Here is an 18230-nt window from a genome sequence, read left to right on the forward strand (position 1 = left end):
CCAATGGTCACCCGTGTCCTGCCTGAAATGCCATGAATCCTTACAAAGAGGTAACGTAAGGAAAAACAAACAAACAACAGGGCCTTCCTTGGCGGTCCAGTGGTTAAGAGTCTGCACTTCTACTGCAGCGGGTGAGGGTTCCATTCCTGGTCTGGGAACTAAGATCCTTTGCGCCTGGCGGCACGGTCAGAAAAAAGTAATATTGAAAATATAAAAACAAATAAATAAAAAGAAAAATTTTAAAGCCAAGGTTCAGCTTAGTTTAGGGCGGGGGAAAAACCCACAATGGCTGGGAAGGCACTCTTGGGAAGTGGGAGAAGGGGTCTCCATTGGTCTGTTCTCTCCGCAGCATGCAACAGATCAGAAACTGCTTCCAGTGCCCAGAGGTGAGCCAGGAGAGCTCAGGAAGAGGAGGTTGGATGCCCTCGTTGGGGGGCGGGGAGCAGGACACCCTGGGCACACACATATCCATCAGATATCCGCGTGCCGTGAAATGCTTGCGTCTGCAGTTTCAGAAGTGAAGGCTCTGTCAGGGAGGCAGGACCTTGGCAGGCGGGAGACATTCCCGGGGAGGGAATGCACCAGGGAGCTGGCTGTGGGAGGTCAGGGCTTGGGCCACACCACAGCCAAGAGACAGGCGGGCAGGTTTCTGGCAGCGAGGGAGCTGCATGTTTCTGGGGCTGATAAGCACCACACACATAGACTCATAGGAAGGAGCTAAGGAATAGGGCCAGTGGGGGTTCCCTGGAGTCACCTGCTCATGTGGGGAGATGAGGGATGAGCGAAGGTGAACCCATGAACGAGGAAGAAGCAGCTTCCCCGGGTTCTGCTGGACAGGCCAGGTCCCTGCCATGGTCAACAAACACAGGGGCCATGCCCGAGCCACTGCAAGGAACCTGCGACCACTGGTGAGTTCAGAGCTAGTAAGGGTCACAGAGCCTTAGGTGGCTGGTGAGAGAGGCAGAGGAATCACCTGAAGAAATGTTTCGACACCTTTTTGCCAAGGAAACCTGAAATCAGCCCCAGGACTAGACCTAGCTTTACAGGCCATTGAAAAGAGCCCGTGATGTAGAGGATCTCCCCAGGCCAAGCCGAGCACTGACCACAGCCGGGCCCCAGTGACATCTGCCAATCAACGCAACTGAGGAGGTGGCCCAGGTCCTCCAGGTGGAGCACAGGGTGGCAAATCCCCTTGAGTTTCCACCACGGGAATGGAAGAACTCTTCAGTCCAGACACCGTAGCTTCTGGGTGCCAGGGAAAGAGCTCTCAGGGTCAGGGCTGAGGGGGTGAAGGATGTGTGTGCAATAACGGCCTGGCGCAGAGGAAATGTGGGACCGGCCAACCTGCCACGGGGTTCAGATTTGGAACTAGAGATCCCAGGCCTGGGGCTGGCTTAGAAGGTGATGAAAAGAAAAAAAAAACCTCTCTTCCAGGGAAGCGAATCAATAGGTCAGCAAGTCTTCAAGGAGCACCGAAGAGTGTGCATTCATGGGGATATTGGGGCGAGGGCACAGAGCTGGCCCCTGGGCCCAGCAGGGCAGGACTGATGGCCAGTCCATTAGCACTCCAAGGAGGAAGAGCTCCAGGGCCGCTGGCGTAGGTCCAGGCAGCTTTGTGGAAGGGATATTTCAACAGGATTTCTGTTCAGTCACTCGGACGACGGCTACTGAGGCCTGCCAGGGCTCCACGCAGACCCTCCTGCGTGAGGCTCCCAAGGACTCCATGAGATGGGTGCTTGTGTTAATACCCCCCAGTTTACAGATGAGGCAACCTCCCCAGGTTACACAGGGAGTGTGTGAGAGGCGAGAGAGGGCAGGCCAGCGCAGGACAGGCTGCAGGGGCAGAAGAACAAGCCAGGATGGGGTCACGTGGGGCAGGACAGGAAGGGGGGCCCTCTGGAGGGGCCAGGCAGGGAGGGGTTGAAAACCACTGCAGGGGCGCCACCACCTGAGTAGACGGCTCTGGCTGAGGAGGGACCCTTTGGGAGGGAACCGGCGCTGCCCACTGCTAACTCCTCGTCTGCAGCCACGCAAATAGCATTTTGTCACGTCAAAGAAAAGTGAGATATGCCCTCTCCCGAAGCCCCTCTCTGCAGCAGCCCAGGGCTGGGATCAGGACACACCCAGCTCTCATCTCTGCCTCCTCTCTGCCCAGATTTGCTCCGGGGCCAGTGGAGCTGGGAGGCCTTGGAATTTCCCATCCTCGAACTTCCTGATCCTCGCAGCCTCCTTTGTTTGTGCTCCTGGCACTGGGGGAGGGCATGGGACTGTCCAGCAACCTCCACCCCCCACCGCCCCGTCACCTCCGCCCCCTTCTCGCCCCCGCCCGGGACAAACCACCACCGAGCAGGGGAGGCTGCTCTGCTTCCTTTCTTTCTTTCTAACACGAGGGCAGGAAGCAAGGCATCCTCCCAGCCGCCCCTTGGGAAGTCTCCATGCTGTTCCATGTCCCGCTCCCGCCCCACCTTCCTGGGACAGGAACCTGAGGCCTGCCTCTGGGGCCAGGCACAGGCTCTGATTTCCCAGAGGTGAAAGAGGAGGGAAGGCCGTCAGAGCAGAGCAGAGCAGAGCAGGGGTGCCTGTGAAAGAGCAGTTGGTGCAGCTGACCACATCCAGAGAGGCCAGCCTGGTGGGCGGAGAGAGCGTCTCCACGCTCTCAGCTGGGGTAGGAGACGGGAAGACTGGCCAGCTGACGACAGGGGTCCAGGCACGAATGCCTCTGACCATTGAGCAGACAGCGGAGCCTTTCAGCCTCTAAGGCTCTCCACTAGCAGCCTCCAGAAACCCTTCGGCCCAGCAGCCAGGCTGTGGGTGCGTGCCTGGGTGGGTGATTGTGTGTCTCTTCGTGGGACACCTGGAAGCTGGCAGCCTTGTATTTGGCTGGGACAACACTGGGTGGAGTGGGGGACGAGCCGATGTTTCCCAGGCACCCTAGCACCAAGCACCCTGCAGAACGGGCTCCTTTAATTCAACTTCATTCTCCTGAAAACCCCAAGAGAGAAGTGTTGCTCCCATTTGTTGATGGGAAGGTAAGCTCTCCTGCCTTCTGAGGGGCCTTGGACAAGTGCTATCACCGCGCCACCTCTCTGTGCCTCCTCTCCTCAGCTGTGAACCAGGACAGACACCTCCCAGGATCGCAGCAGCTGTTATGAGCAGCTGATGTTCAGAGAGGTTCTTGAAACCTGCTGGGGGACACACAGCAGGGAGCAGGGCAGCACACCCAGGCCTGCCTGACCCCAAGACCTTCTGAGACACTGAGGCCACGCCGCCCCCAGCTCCCTTGAGGTCTCCTCCTCTCCCTGAGTGGGCAGCCCCACTCCTGGGGACAGGAAAGCAGCGTTCGGGCTGAGGACAGGAGAAGATGGGCGTGGCGCAGGCCTACTCCGCCTGCCCTCTTCCTGCTGGAGCCCCTGGACAGGGAGGCTCCGGCACAGAACTCACGAAGCTGGACACGAGGACCGTCCTCCACACCAGCGGGGAGAAGGCAGCAGAACAGATGGAGCCTGCAGACACCCCAGAGCAGCCCATAAGCACAGCCACTCCGGGCCTACCTCTGTTCCCCCAGGTTCTGTGTCTGACTTCGCCAGTCGCTATAGAAACGAAAAGGACAACACAGGAGGGGACAGGCGGATGGGTGGACAGGGACGATGCAGCTACCACCAGGACCCGCGCCCCTGGGATGCAGACCCGCGCCCCTGGGACGCGAACCCGGGCAGGGTGGGGAGGACGGCAGGTAATGTCTCCTAGCCCAGCGGCAGGTGCCAAGGGGGCTGTCTTAGCACAGGGGTTGTGGCTGCTGAGCTAGAGCCAGGCCATGTGGGGCAGAGGGGGCCTCCCTCGGGCCTCGGGCGTTATCACAATAACTGCCACAGCCTCAGTTCCCTCATCCTGTGCGGCAGCCCTGCCCTAGGTACACGGTTTAACTCTCAAATTTCATCAGGACCCTGCCCCTCTCTCCCACTACCAGAGGTGCTGTTATTAACTCCATTTCACACATGAGGAAACTTAGGCTCAGAGAGGTGAAGTCACTTGTTCAGGACACACGGTTACCGAGCGGCAGAGCTCGGACTCGAGTGCACTCAGTGGGGCCCTGGTGCGCCTGGCTCTTAAACCAAGAACCCAGCACTTATGAGGGATGAACTACATTAACTCCTGTCCCTCATACATCAGCGGCTATCCGATGAACTCAGTGAAGTGGCCGTGGCCTAATGGCCCCCAAGGACAGGAAAGCCTCTGGGTTTGTGAAGTGGCTGCTGTCCAAAGTCGCATCAGGGACCGACTGCCAGCCAGGAAAAAGACTGATGCTGGGAAAGATCGAAGGCAAGAGGAGAAGGGGACGACAGAGGATGAGATGGTTGGATGGCATCATCGACTCAATGGACATGAGTTTGAGCAAATTCTGGGAGATAGTGAAGGACAGAAAAGCCTGGTGTGCTGCAGTCCATGGGGTTGCAAAGAGTCAGACATAACTGAGCGACTGAACTACCAGCCAAGAGGAAAAGCCCACTGGCGTCTGTTCCAATGCCCTGCTGTCACTGGGCGGTGCTGTTGGTTTTCACCACATTTGGAGGATGCCACCCTTCTGTTCCCATCCTCAGGCAAACATCCCAACAGCCACCGACCTCAGCACTCTTTGCAGGCCTGATGCCTAGAAGCCCTGATAAGTCGCCCATTTGGGCACCATTTCTCAGGCTTGAGTTACGGTCACACCAGTCAAACATAATGGCCCTTCTTGCTGTGTCAAAGCCACCTTCGAACAGATGGCCCAGACTTAATGGAGGGAGGCCTCTAGGACGTTCAGGTTGAAGCTTTGGGGGGACTGAAGTGGGGGTCCTTGCAGGGAAGAGCTGGAGAGTGTGGATGTCTGTGTAAGGGACCAGCTTTGACTAATCACACATACTCTGGGCATTTTCTCTTTTTTCCCTATTTTTTGGCTTCACTGTGTGGCATGCAGGATCTTAGTTCCCTGACTAGGGATTGAACTTGTGCCCCATGAAGTGCAAGTGCAGCGTCTTACCACGGGACCATCAAGAAAGTCCCTCTGGGCATTTTCAATTCTACCAATCCTCACAGATCTCCTGGGTGTGCACTGGGGATAGAGGGCAGGGGACAAACACTTAGGGAGGCCTACTACTAATGGCAGGAGGGTGGCTGTAGGGTAGAAAGGCGCATGCAGCGAGGGGTGTGCTCCTGTCCCCAGGGAGGGCACAGTCGGGTCAGCGAGACCAGATCCACGTGGACACTGCCGGGGGTGTGGGGGAAGACCTGGGTGGCGAGGACTGCAGAGTTTAGGAAATGGGGCGAGGTGACCATTTCTCTCTGTAACCTCAGTGGGAGAAGAGAGTCTTGAAGGGCAGTAGGAATGTACTGTTGGCTTCTAAGTGAAACTTAACATTTAAAAAAAGTTTAAAAAAAAAACAACAAACCAAACCTAAAATGAGGCTCTCTGGGCAGCTCCATGGACCCACGCTGGCCCCTGGGAATTGTGACAGCTGCTGGTCGTGCCCTTTTCTGTCCCTGCCAGCACAGGGCAGGCCCTTCTGGGGGAGAGTCCGTCCCATGCACAGCCTCCCCCAGGCCTCTAGCACGCCCACCTGCTCCCCTACCTTTGGGCTCCAGGCCGTTGGAATTAAAGTGCATCCTCTTCTGACATTCCGTGCAGCTCATCAGGAACCGGGTCACGGCCTCCCGTGGAAGGAAGGCGTAGGTCTCCGCGATCTGGGGGAAGAGAGGAGGCTGGCTGTTACGTGGATCTGTGTGGAGGCAGCTTGCTCACGGGGTCACCAAGGGCACTTGGCCCTTGCCAGGAAGGGCAGGAATTTGAGGAGCAAGAGGCAGATGTCTTAAAAGTCTCAGCCAAAGAAATGAGTCAGTACTTCCACAGAGTACCAGTAGTTTTAAATTTTTAAATGAAAGAAGCTTAAAAATTACAAAAGCAAAACACTGAAACATCATCTAGTCTACAACGTGTGTCCTCATAAATTGGGAATATTCCTCTCAGGTCATTTCATCACTGGTACTTAAGAATGAGTTGAGAAACACTGCTCTAGGGTAGGAGGAGACAACCCCAACTCTTAAAGAAGGATAAACTGAACCCCACTTATAAATCTACTGGCTGCAGGCCTATAACCAGAGCCCAACGCTCTACAGGCTATTCCTTGATCTATTCACAGACCCAGGAGAGCTATGAAATGCCTCAAATTGGACAGGGTCTCAGGGAGCCCCGTGTTCCAGGCAAAGTCACAAGGCCCAGAGAAGTGAACCAATTCACTTAAGGTCACACAGCACTTTATAATAGTGTCAGACTAGAGCCGATGCTCCAGGTCACCCCCAGAGCTGCCTCCAGAGGGCCTCCCCTAGCTAAGGAGAAAGAGTCAGCAGTGTGGGAGGGAAGGTGAAAGCGATGCCAGGAACACAAGAAAGCGGCTGGGTGGGCAGGGTGGGGAAAAAGTAGGGTGTAATCCCAGCAGCTCAGTCCTCTCCTCTTGCTCTGGGTTTTGGGAAAAACCAGGTTAGTCCTGGTTTGGCTTCCTGAGGGGGCCGGAGGGACCTCTCGGGCCCAGGTTCTCCCGCTGAGGCCGGGACTGCCCGGTTGCGGGTTTTCACACATTTCCCAGAGCCCGGGCCGTCTCGCTCCTCTCCACTAAGGGGCAGCATCACCCCAGCGTTCCTCCGTCCTCGCCGCAGCCCAGCCGGGAAAGTTGGCCGAGGGTACTGGTCAGCCCACAGCAGGGGACCGGGGGGGCGGGGTGCACTGCTCTCCAGGACGCACCTGGTCTCTTCCTTCGGGATGCACACGCACCCTGCTCCATCTCTGTGGCGGCCAGGAAGGAGGGCAGGGCGGGGCAGAGAGGAGGGGCTAAAGAGGATTGCCAGGCTCTCCCTTCCCCGCGACCCCCGCCCTGCGGCCAGGACCTCAAAGGACAGGCTTGGGCTCTGCTGCCTGTGGAGCTCCACGGGCCACTCCTGCCTGGCGGCCGGCTGCAAATGCAGAGTTAATTTTGGTGACACAATTGTTATTTCTCAGCTGATTTGATGCTCTGCGGAGCAGGCAGGCTCCTTGATGAGTTATCTCCCTTCCAAATTCTTTGTCTAATTGCCTTCCTCTGGAGGTCAGGGACAAGGGCAAACCCCTGCTCTCTGATTGGAGCCAGTGGATGGGAAGGTGCGAGGGCCAAGGCATGGGGCGCTCCTGCCACACACGGGCCATCTTTATCCCTAGCCCGGGCCACCTAGAAATCTCAGGGCCCACAGGGTTGGGAGGGACGGGTCCTGTTGAGGGGCTGACAGCTATAGGAGTAAAGGGAAGAGGGAAGGATGCCCTCTGGATCAGGCAGAGGGCTGAGGCTGAGTTGGGCCAACAGATGACCTCCTAAGGAACTGAGCTGGGACATCCCAGGTCAGGCCTCAGAAGGGCTGAGTTGAGCATGTGGAGGAGGAGGGTTGCAGTCTGCTGAGAGAGGAAAAAAGTTTGATATCATGGGGAAAGCCCAACTTCAATGCATGGAGCTCTTTGACCACTGGACAGAGACAGATTCTACAGGGCTCAGGGAGGGCCTTCCTGGCGGGGCTGCTCTGCTGAGGGCTGCCCGTGGCGTGGGCAGGGCCCTGCCTGCCGCCTGGCCCACTGAGGACACAGGGGCAGTTACCAGAAAGTGCCCAGGGGCCTGGGCCTTAGCAGGGACCCAGCAGATGCAAAGGCTGGCTGGAGTGCCACAGGGAGATGGTGCCCTGGGTGCACAACTTCTGGCTCTGGAGCCCATGGAAGGGCAGATGGGACGAAGCCAAGGCAGGTGGGTGAGAAGCCCCTGGAGCTGTCCGAGGGCCCTGTGCAGCTGGATGGTCTGCAGCCTCGCTAAGAGCTCCCGTGGGGCGTCAGTAAAATGTCCGCGCTGCTGTAGGGACCTGAATGGAGAAGGATGCCTTCCCCCACTGAGGCCTTCAACCTCCTGTGGGCATCTTTTGGTTCATGCTCCTGTCTCGTCCACGTGAGAAATGGGACCTCCGTTTCTGTTTGGTTGCACAGATGCCCAAGGCCACAGGACCACAGGGTGAGCTGAGACGCGGAGGATCATCCCAGCTGATGCCCTAGTCAGCAGGATGGTGGTTTTCTGATAGTTTTAGAGCTACAGACACTGTTCTGGAAATAGACTCTTATCCTGAAGCCCGAAACGTGACACAGATAAAGACGGAGCTGCTGCATTTAAGAAGGGGCCAATCCCCGCCCAGCAGCTCTCAGCGGCCCTGGACTGTCTGTTGCCTTGCTCTCAGGCCTCCAGCCTGGATGTTGAGACCAGTACCTGAATCTGCCTTTTATGTTTTTCTTACTGGGAAAAGCTGAGTGAGATTTCATTGGGAAGGAGCGCAGAAGCTATTTGCAGAGTCGCTGACTTGCAAGGCCCCATTTTCACTCCCCAACTCAGAGGCTGACAAAGACAGATGAGGCCAATTGGGGGGATTTGCACCACTTTACAAGATCCTCCTTCTGCCCTGCGGGTGGATTAGCACGTGGTGGGCCTGGAGCAGCTGCTGACCACATCTGGCCCCAACTCCAAAGTGGTCTGGGCAGTCAGATCTGGAGCTTCCAGCATCCCAGGAGAGAGGAAGGAAGCAACAAGGCTCACTCTGATTCAGGTGGGTGCAGATATGAGGGCTTCCCTGGTGGTTCAGTTGGTAAAGAATCTACCTGCAATGTGGGAAACCTGGGTTCAATCCCTGGGTTGGGAAGATCCCCTGGAAAAGAGAACGGCTACCCACTCCAGTATTCTGGTTTGGAGAATTCTGGCCTGGGTCCAAACAGTCAGACACGACTGAGCGACTTTCACTTTCATTAGATATCAGAAACAAGCTTCCCTGGTAAAGAATCCACCTGCAATGCAGGAGACCCCAGTTTGACTCCTGGGTCAAGAAGATCCCCTGGAAATGGGGTAGACTACCCACTTCAGTATTCTTCAGCTTTTCTGATGGAAAAGAATCCGCCTGCAATGTGGGAGACCTGTGATAGATCCCTGGGTTGGGAAGATTGCCTGGAGGAGGGCATGGCAACCCACTCCGGTATTCCTGTCTGAAGAATCCCCATGAACAGAGGAGCCTGGTGGGCTACAGTCCATGGGGTCTCAAAGAATCAGATACAACTGAGTGACTAAGCACAGATATCAGAAACACTCCTTGAAAAAGGACCAGTCCTCTATGTGGGCTCAGGGAACTTTGTAGAACACACAGCTCTGCCTTGGCAAGACTCCCTGGGATCCTCTGGACCTCAGGCCATGAGGCATCAGAGACAAAGTTAAGGCAGGGCTTCCTGCCCAAGATGGGGACTCCCTGTTGTGTCCGTTGTCAATGGTCATCAACCCCTGGCTCATAGACCTACAGTTTCAGAAAGCTCCTTACCTGCCTTCCCCGATCCACTGCTGGCAGTGGTAGGTGCTAAAAAGTTCTCTTCCTATTGAAGAGTGTGCCTCCTTTAATGCTTTGAACAAGGCTGCCATCTCCCCTGCAGTCCCCTGCTCCCTTGGGCACCCCAGGCCTGTAAGACTCCATAAGGTCCCAGGTGCCCCCAGAGACAGCGAGGCAGTCCCAGAATTCAGGTTTGGCAAAGCATAAACAGACAGGTCCAAAAACCCCTCCACAGGACCTGATGCAAACCCCAAGGTGCCAGTCTGTGCCTCTCTGCAGCCATCAGCACTGAGTCTCCTAGCGGGCACGGATGGGGCTGAAGAGCTAGGCTTGGGTTGAGGCAAATGGGAGCAGGTGAAAAGAGGAGGACAAAAGCATCCCCATCACCCTGCCCCCCCAAAAGGAAAAGGGTGACAGATGGGGAAGTGAGGGAAGGGAGAGGAGGTGCACGGGAGAGGAAGGGGGTGCGGTGGTCCCCTTGGCCTCACACCCACAGCAGGAGGGCCTGGCCTGCTCCCTCTGCCTTGGCCCTGCTGCTGAAATTCCAGCTCTGAGCGCAGCCCAGCTGGCTCGCTGCCAGTCATGTGCCAGCTCCAGGCTGGGCAGCGGGAAGTGGGGCACGCGGCGGGCATATGGACGAGAAGCCAGGAAGCGCAGAGCCAAGGGCTGGACGTCCGCTTGGCCCAGAGACACAGAGCCTGCTGGGCGCAGCCAGTCTCGCCCTCTCTGCAGCACGGAGGTCGCAGACCCCAGCCTTAATGAACACCTAGGAAGTGCCTGAGGGTAAGGCTTAGGGCTGGGTACCCATAGGACCAGGGAAATCACACAGTCCAGTCGGCCTAAGCCTATCTCCTTTGACAAGCAAGTCAGTGGGCTTGCGAACTGGCCACAAGACATTTGCAGCGAGGCAGCATGTCTGGTGGTCAGGGCTCAGGCTCTGGGCCAGATGCCTGACTCTGAATATCAGCTGGGTGACTTCAAGGCAGGCTTAATCATCTCTCCGAGCCTCGCTTTCCTCCTCTGTAATGGTAGCGCCTGCTTCATCCTTATACCCTTCATCCACGTGATGGCTCTGAGAGCTGGCGCAGGGGACGTGCTGAGCGCACAGCCTGGCACAAGCCGGCTCCCAGCATGGCAACTTCAATGCTGAGAAAGTGCACGGGGTATCGTCAGCACCAAGGGGCCCACATGGGCCCCAGCTCAGGAGTCCTTCCCTCCATTTATGATCCTCCAGTGGAAATACCCTCAGAACTCCCTTCCCACAAGTCACTCCCCAACACACGAGTGCTGAGCTGCAGGGTGGGGCAGGTGGTACAGTCATCTCCTGCTTTCCTCAGCCCGAGCCCTCCTCTCTCTGAGGTCTCTGGCACGTGGGTCCATCCTTAAGACACATTTAACAAAGGTCATCTTCTGAGATCAAGGACAAACCAGATGGTTGGATTTTTTTTTTTTTTTTAATCAGGCCATATGGGGAAATTATAGACTTACACAGGCCACCTCTACCACACTCCAAGGCTATTCAGAAAAGAACTTGGAGGGGTTGGCATCTACCTTGGGTAAGGAAGGCCCATCACAGAGGGGCAGGTCTCTAGGAAGCCGGAGAGAAAGTCAACACAGCGAGGAGTGAGACACTGGCTGACTGCTGCCTCAGTGCTGTGTGACCTTAGAGTGGCAGTTTAACTCCCTGGGCCTCAGTTTCCTTAACTGTGAAATGGGCCACAGCGCCTCCATCCCAGGACTGCTGTGAAGCTTGAATGAACATGAAGTGCTTGGCTTCCTGGTTTAGTGGTGGGTGCCGGACAAGTGGTTCAGAGCTGGGGATAAGCCATGGCAATGGGGGCCAATGTGGGGACGCTACCAGAACCCAAGCAGGCTGTGACCACCATCCCCTCCACAGTCTTAAGTGTGACATTTCCCATCCTAGGTAGCCACCTCTGCTCCCTTCTGCCTACACAAAGCTTAAACTGCTAGCTGACCCGCCACCCTCTCCGTGAAGGCCCCTTGCCTTAGCACTGAATGTTGGTGTCTGGAGGGACCTTGGCTGAACGCCCAGGTGCCTGGGTTCTTGTTCCCCTGAAGCGAGTCTTGGAGACATTTCTGTTTCTCTCAGGCTCCCCAACCCCAATCAAGCTGTGCTGTCCTTGAGGGCGGGGCCCAGGTCCTCAAAAGTCCCCTGGGGAACTTCTGGCACCAACTTGCAGGGGTGAGTATGAGGACAGGTCTGGCACATAGCGAAGGCCATGGAAGCATTTGCTCTGCCCATTACTATTATCTGGACTCCCCCTCCCCCAACCGCGGTCCCAAGCAGGCCGGGGTGGGGGGCATGGAGCGAAGCAGAAACCAGGAAGAGGAGAGCTTTCTTCCTGCCCTCCTCGTCCCTCTCCTTCCCTCCCGCTCACCCCCTTCAACCTGCTTCTCCTTTGTGCTCCGACCACAGAGCCCGCCCCCTCGCCCTGTGAGCCGTCTCTGGCTGCCATGCCCTTGCCCCATGCCCCCCTGGATCCCCAAAGGCCGTTTCATCACGCCTCAGCTCCCTGCCCCGCCCCCTGCCCAACATGTGCGGAGCCCATGGCCTCCTGCCAAGGCCTGGGGCTGCCAGCAGAGGCCAAGAGACAGAAATCTCACCGCTCGGTAGGTTTTCTTCTGCCCAGCGTGCTTGGGGGCTTTGCCGGGCTCCGCTGAGCTCTCCACATGCATCGAGTAGATGATGTCAAAGAAATCTTCCACCACAGCGACCCGCTTCAGAGAGATGCCCTCCGGCTCCGACAGGCCATCTGCCCCCTGCGACAGGGTGGACAAGCTGTGTTAGTGTCAGGGATGATGGCGGGGTGAGAGCTGGGCCCTGCGGCCGGGCAGCGGGGCGGGGGCAGGCACGCTGCTGCTCGCTGACCCCCGCCAGGCCTCCCGAGGGTAGGTCTGGGGGGACCTGGGGGGGACAGGAGCCTGCTCAGAGGGCCACAGGGAGGGGGCTACCAGAGTCAAGGGTGGCTGCTGCTATGAAATCTACCAGAAACAATGGGCAGAGAGAAACAAGGAAAAATACAAATTAAAAAACCAAGAGCCTCCATGTTCACAATTTCAGACAGATTGTGCCAGACTCAGGCGGGGAGCTTTCGAATTGCACGCTGTGCCAAGACCATCCTGGAAGTCTCTGGGGAGGTGGGGAGGGGGGTGCTAAATAGATGCGTCCCCATCAGGAGCTCGCCAATTAGCAGTAACCTTTCACTGTGGTCCTGGGCTCGGGGCCCAGGGGAACGGCTCACATCACCTGGGTGACTCCTGCCTCGCCCTGGCCTTTCAGAAAAGCTTTTCACCGCTGCCCGCCTCCCCACTCCAGCAGCTGAGCGCCAGCAACAGCACCCGGGCTCTTTGTGTGTGGAGACACAGAAATAACACACACAAGGCCACGTGGAGGTGGCAGGCCGTGTGAGTGGGGTGGCCGTGGGCCCCCCCCCCGCCCCGAGCCTCTTACTGGACTGGCACGAGTGTTGTCAGCTGGTCCTGCAAAGGTGTGCCAGGATCTCAGGGGCACTGGGCTCTCTGCCACCCTCTCCCTAAGGGGAGACCTGGAGGGCTCTGGGGGGGAGGGCGTCAAAGAGGAAGAGCAAGCAGAGGGGTGGGGGTGGGGATTTAGGAAAAAGGAGTTGGACTTTTCTATAAAAGTGCTCGGAACACAAATCTCCCAGAGGATTCTTCCCCCAAGGACCTCCGCTCAAGAATGTCGGCTCTTTGGAAGAGAGAGTGGAAGTGTGTGGGGCGGGGGTTCTTCTGTCGGCTCACAGCTGTCTCCCTAGCACCGGGAACGATGCCCGACACATAGTAGGCTCAATAAATAACCGCTGAATGACGGCCTGGTTATAAGCAGCCGCCAGGAGGGGTAGTTCAGCCACGCGCCTCTTCAGTGTCAGTTGGGCCCCACCATTTAAGTGGCTATGTGACTCAGAGCAGGTATCTTGCTTCTCTGAGCCTCGGGTCCTTTATCGAGAAAATGGGGATAACAGAAGGCCCCTTCCCATGAGCTATGGAGAGGAGTCAATGAAATATGCGTGCAACTCTTAGCACCAAGCCCGACCACGGGAACTGCTGGATAAATATTGTCATTAAGAAGTGCTTTGCCGACTGCCAAGTTTCCCCTAGCCAGGACGGGGCCGAACATCACAACCAGCCTGGGAGACTGTGAGGGTCAGGACCTGCCTGTGGGACGGTGGCTGGTAAGTGGAAGAGCTGGCACAGGACGTTGGTCCTTGTCATCAGAGGGGAATTGAGGCCACACTGAATGCGACGCTCACTCACAGCACATCCCGGCCACAGTCAGGGTTTGCTTTTATCCTGCAACTTTCTCAACCTGCCATGGTAGGATGGTGGGGCTATCTCTTTGCCAGTGGCCCACTTGAGAGCAGATGGGAGAGGAAAGGTATCTGGGGTGTAGGGACCAAACCCTAGACCTAGTGGGTAGTGTCCATGAGTGATGACCCTGGCTGCTGACCTCACTTGCCTTGCACAGGCCCTCGAGCCATTGGTTTTCTCCCAAGTTAGCATCCATTGCAATGGGGACTTCTCAGCAAGTATCTGGGGGGGTGTATGTGCACCCACCTGTGTAGAAAGAATTGCCTGCTGGTCCTGCTTGCCTGTTGTGAGATTGTAGGCAAACTCTTTAACCTCCCTGAGCTTCACTTATGAGGTAGAAAATCCCATACTCTTCTCTTCTTAAACCCCCTCAGAAGTTACTGCTATCTCTTTCTTGAGGGTATCTGAATTCCTGGGCTCATCAGTGACTAACTCATTCATTAGCTGACGCGTAACTACCAGTAGTTTAGAGATCTTCAAATACTGCCATGGTAGAGCTGAATGGGACAAATATTATGACAGGTCAGTTATAATACACTTCTAACCAGAGGTTCATGTTGGCAAAAACAAACAAAAGAACCTCCAAGAATGAAGGTATAACTGGGTTTCTATTTCTTGATCAGGAGGGGTTAATTTTATAAAAAGCCACTGATCTGAACACTTAGAATCTGTATACTTTTCTGTGTTCTGTTGGGATTCCCTTGAGGCTCAGCTGTTAAAGAATCTGCCTGCAATGTGGGAGACCTGGGTTCGATCCCTGGATTGGGAAGATTCCCCTGGAGAAGGAAAAGGCTACCCACTCTAGTATTCTGGCCTGGAGAATTCCATGGACTGTATAGTCCATGGGGTCACAAAGATTCAGACATGACTGAGCGACTTTCAGTTCATTGTGTGTCTGTTAATTTGTGCTTTGTTTTGTTAATTTTTTTTCTTAACACCAAAAGTGTCTGCTAATTTTAAAAGGTATATTTTTTTAAAAGTATAATGGGGTAGGTAGTTCCAAATTTTGATAATTTGAAACCAGAGGCATAATAACGGGTTTAGCTGTTTACAAGTGAATAGACCTCTCTGTTCATAAAACTGCTTCAGGCCAGAACACAGACACTTCCGGAAAAAGTTTACAAAATTGGATGAGAAGGAGTGGAGAAAGAAAACCAATCTGATGAAAGATAATATTTTAGATAGGTGGGATGGAAAAGTGTCTCTTAACCAGCTTGGGCAAGTCACTTTTGACCTCTCAAAACTCATTTACCTCACACCTGTAAAATGAGCCTACAAAGTCCTAGTTGGATGTGGTTCCAAGGCTAAGTAAGAATATGTCAGGCATCTGCCACACAGGCTTGTAAACATTCATCTCTCCCCTTCAGACCCACGGAGTGTGGACATTCTGTGTTTAGGGATCCATTCTCATCTCCTGTCCCTCTAATCCATTTAGGTTACAGAAGGGGTCCCCCAAGGTAATAACCACCAGCAGAAGAGATGCAAAGTCTTATGCAAAATAACCTGCTAAGGCTGTTACACAAACTTGGAATAAGTCTTCCTAAAGTTCAAGTGTAACTAACTAACCCAGATAAAAAGCAAAACACGCCTCTGTCCCAGTCTTCCACCTCCATTCATAGGCAGACGTGGGTAATCAACCTGACCCAACGTGACCATAAAATTATCTCAGAGAAACTCTTCAGGCAGGCTCCCTCTTTAAAAATGGATTATGAGGACCACTTCCCTGGTGGTCCAGCAGTTCCCATGCAGGGGATATGGGTTCAACCCCTGGTCAGGGAACTAAGATCCTTGTGGGGCAACTAAGCCCTCAAGCAGCAAGGAGAGAAAGTCAGCATGCTGCAATGAAGACCCAGCACAGCTTAAAACAAAACAAAACAACAAGGACTGTGCTCTTCCCTGCTGGCCAACCCTGGGTCCTGTAATCAGTCTATCTCAACTGTAGAGACGTACACAGGAAAGAAGAGGGCCCTTAGCAACCAGAATTCAAACCACACAAGGTCTGCAGAGCCACACCTTGAACTGTCCTCTGGTGAGCTTCGGCCACCTGGACACCATGTGTACTACACCCTGAGGGAGGAACACCAGGATATCTGTGTGGCCTTCAAGGAGAACCCTGGGAAGAGAACAAAGGGATCTCACGGCAGTCACGTGCTGCAGACATCTCTGCCATGCCCTGCATCCACAGAGGTAATAACCTTCATGCTAAATGCAGCAGGAGAGGCATGCTTTTCCTAGCTGAGAATCCAGACTCAGTACTACAAGACAAAAGCTGCTAATTAAGGGATCGGACAGCACCTTCTCCTTAGCCTTGGGATGCCCCTGCCAACCACCTCTGCTTGGTACCCGAGTCAGCTTAGTCTGATCCATAGTCCTAAGCAGCCTGGGCCCTGGGTTGACAAAGGAGGCTCACTTCATTTACAGGCTGGATAAAGAGTGGGGCTGGATGGAGCTTCTTGACTATTCCCCACTTCCTGGGAATGCCAACCAGGAGTGATGGCATGGAGCCCTGCAACACCCCTGGGGAAAAGCCATGAAACACACATGGTCAGCTGTGCAGGACCAACCTCTGGGGCCTTCCTGCGTGGGGGAGAATATTGCCATGGTAACATATACTACATCTTTTTGAAACAGCTAATTCCAAAACAGCCAGTCAGACTTGGGCCAACAAAACCAGACATGGCAATAGCTTTTAAAAATTCAAGGAAGGGGGTTCCCTGGTGGCTCGGTGGTAAAGAATCTGCATGCCAGTGCAGGAGACGTGGGTTCGATCCCTGATCCAGGAAGATCCCACATGCCTCAGAGCAACGAAGCCCAGGTATCACAACCATTGAGCCAGTGCCCAGAGCTTAGGAGCTGCAACTACAGAAGCCCATGTGCCCTAGAGCCCATGCTCCACAGCAAGAGAAGCTGCTGCAATGAGAAGCCTGTGCACCACAACTAGAGAAAAGCCTGCGGGCACCAAAGACCCAGCACAGTCAAAAATAAATAAATAAATACATTTAAAAATTTCAGGGAGGGGCTTCTCTGGTGGTCCAGTGGCTAAGACTCTGTGCTCCCAATGCAGGGGGCCAGAATTCAATCCCTGATTGGGGAGCTAAGATCCTGTACGACATACAGCACAGCCCCCTCCCCAAATACACAGAGCTGCAAACTTTCTTGGATATTACCATCTTCTTTAAAACCAGCCTATTTGAGTTCTAAAGGCCAGATTGAGAGTCATTGAGGGAATCACCAAATGTCTACTTAAGTAAGGCTGGTATTTCAGAATATTTATAACAATGGTTGGGCTTCCCAGGTGGTGCTAGGGGTAAAGAACCCACCTGCCGATACAGGAGACTTAAGAGACTCAGGTCTGGAGACTTTAAGAGACTCAGAGGAGGAGGACATGGCATCCCATTCCAGTGTTCTTGTCTGGAGAATCTCCATGGACAGAGGAGCCTGGCGGGTTACAGTCCCTGGGGTCGCAAAGAGTCAGACACAACTGCAGCAACTTAGCATGCCTGCATGCACGCATGCATAACAATGGTTTGCAAAGTGTGGTCCCTAGGCATCACCTGAGAACTTGTTAGAAATGTGATTCTCAGGTCCCGCCTCAGACCTACCAAATTTGACACATTGATGGTTTTAATAGGCCCCCAGATGATTCTAAGGCAGGACAGAGTTTGAGAACTACTGATTAGAATCTGTGATTGAGACAGGGAGATGGCTAGTAAGGCAACTGGCACTGGATAACGAATATAAACATTTTCTGTGCTACTGGGCCTAATATATTAATACTTTCTTCTCTAGTGAGGGCCCATTTTCCTAACGGTGGAGACAAAAGATTCTTATTGGGCAACATGAGTATGAATTTGAAACACCTACCCAGAGACCTGCTGGGGATTATTGGTAGAAAGAGAAGGAGTGCCCAGCATTCTGACATTGGAGTTTTAAAGTCCTTCGTGGTGAAATTAATTCTTAAGCAGGTCATCCCTTGACAAGTCTTTCCTGGCTTCCTCAGTTTCCTCAAACAATCTGAATGCTCAACATAAGGAGGACTGCTGTGTTCAGGGCTGCAAACCTACAAGAAAGATGAGTACATCTTCCTAGGCTCCTGCCCAGGTAGCCTTACAGGCTATTGTGAGGAGTCATCCTCAGGTGAGCTCCTGAGTCTGATTGAATCTTGCCTGTTTCCTCACTAAGCCAATTAAACGGACTCCTACCCTTGATGGCAGGTGAGGTTCAGTTGCTAACGGATTGCAGTTTTGTCATCTCCACTGGAACTTCAAAGTCACTTGCTGGTAATAAGTTACATACTTATCAAGGTGGGTGCACCCTTTCAGGCCACCAGGGTGCTATTTAGTGCACCATCATCACTATATTAGAGGCAGGTGCCTTCCAGCAACGAAGTGTCCATGATGAAGAGAATGTGGCTAAACAGTGGGGACATTTCTCAATTGGGTTCCTTCTTCAAGAGGAAGAAACCATAGAAACAGTCCATAGGATGA

At 54.4% G+C, this 18230-nt stretch overlaps 1 protein-coding gene across 3 annotated transcripts in view; it reads right to left on the reverse strand.

Moving 5' to 3' along the window:
• Positions 1-18230, reverse strand: part of NOL4L (nucleolar protein 4 like) — a 129698-nt gene that overhangs the window by 67500 nt on the left and 43968 nt on the right. For all 3 annotated transcript variants that reach the window (XR_010661469.1, XM_065921824.1, XM_065921825.1), the window contains exons 2-3: positions 12022-12177; positions 5607-5718 (exon numbers count right to left, since the gene is read on the reverse strand). Coding sequence is in view for 2 of the 3 variants with exons in the window: in XM_065921824.1 (XP_065777896.1) it covers positions 5607-5718; positions 12022-12177 (268 nt within the window). In the remaining variant the exon portion in view is untranslated. The remainder of the gene's footprint in view (positions 1-5606; positions 5719-12021; positions 12178-18230) is intronic.

This window comes from Muntiacus reevesi, chromosome 2 (genome assembly GCF_963930625.1).
Source record: "Muntiacus reevesi chromosome 2, mMunRee1.1, whole genome shotgun sequence".
In the NCBI taxonomy this organism is placed as follows: domain Eukaryota; kingdom Metazoa; phylum Chordata; class Mammalia; order Artiodactyla; family Cervidae; genus Muntiacus; species Muntiacus reevesi.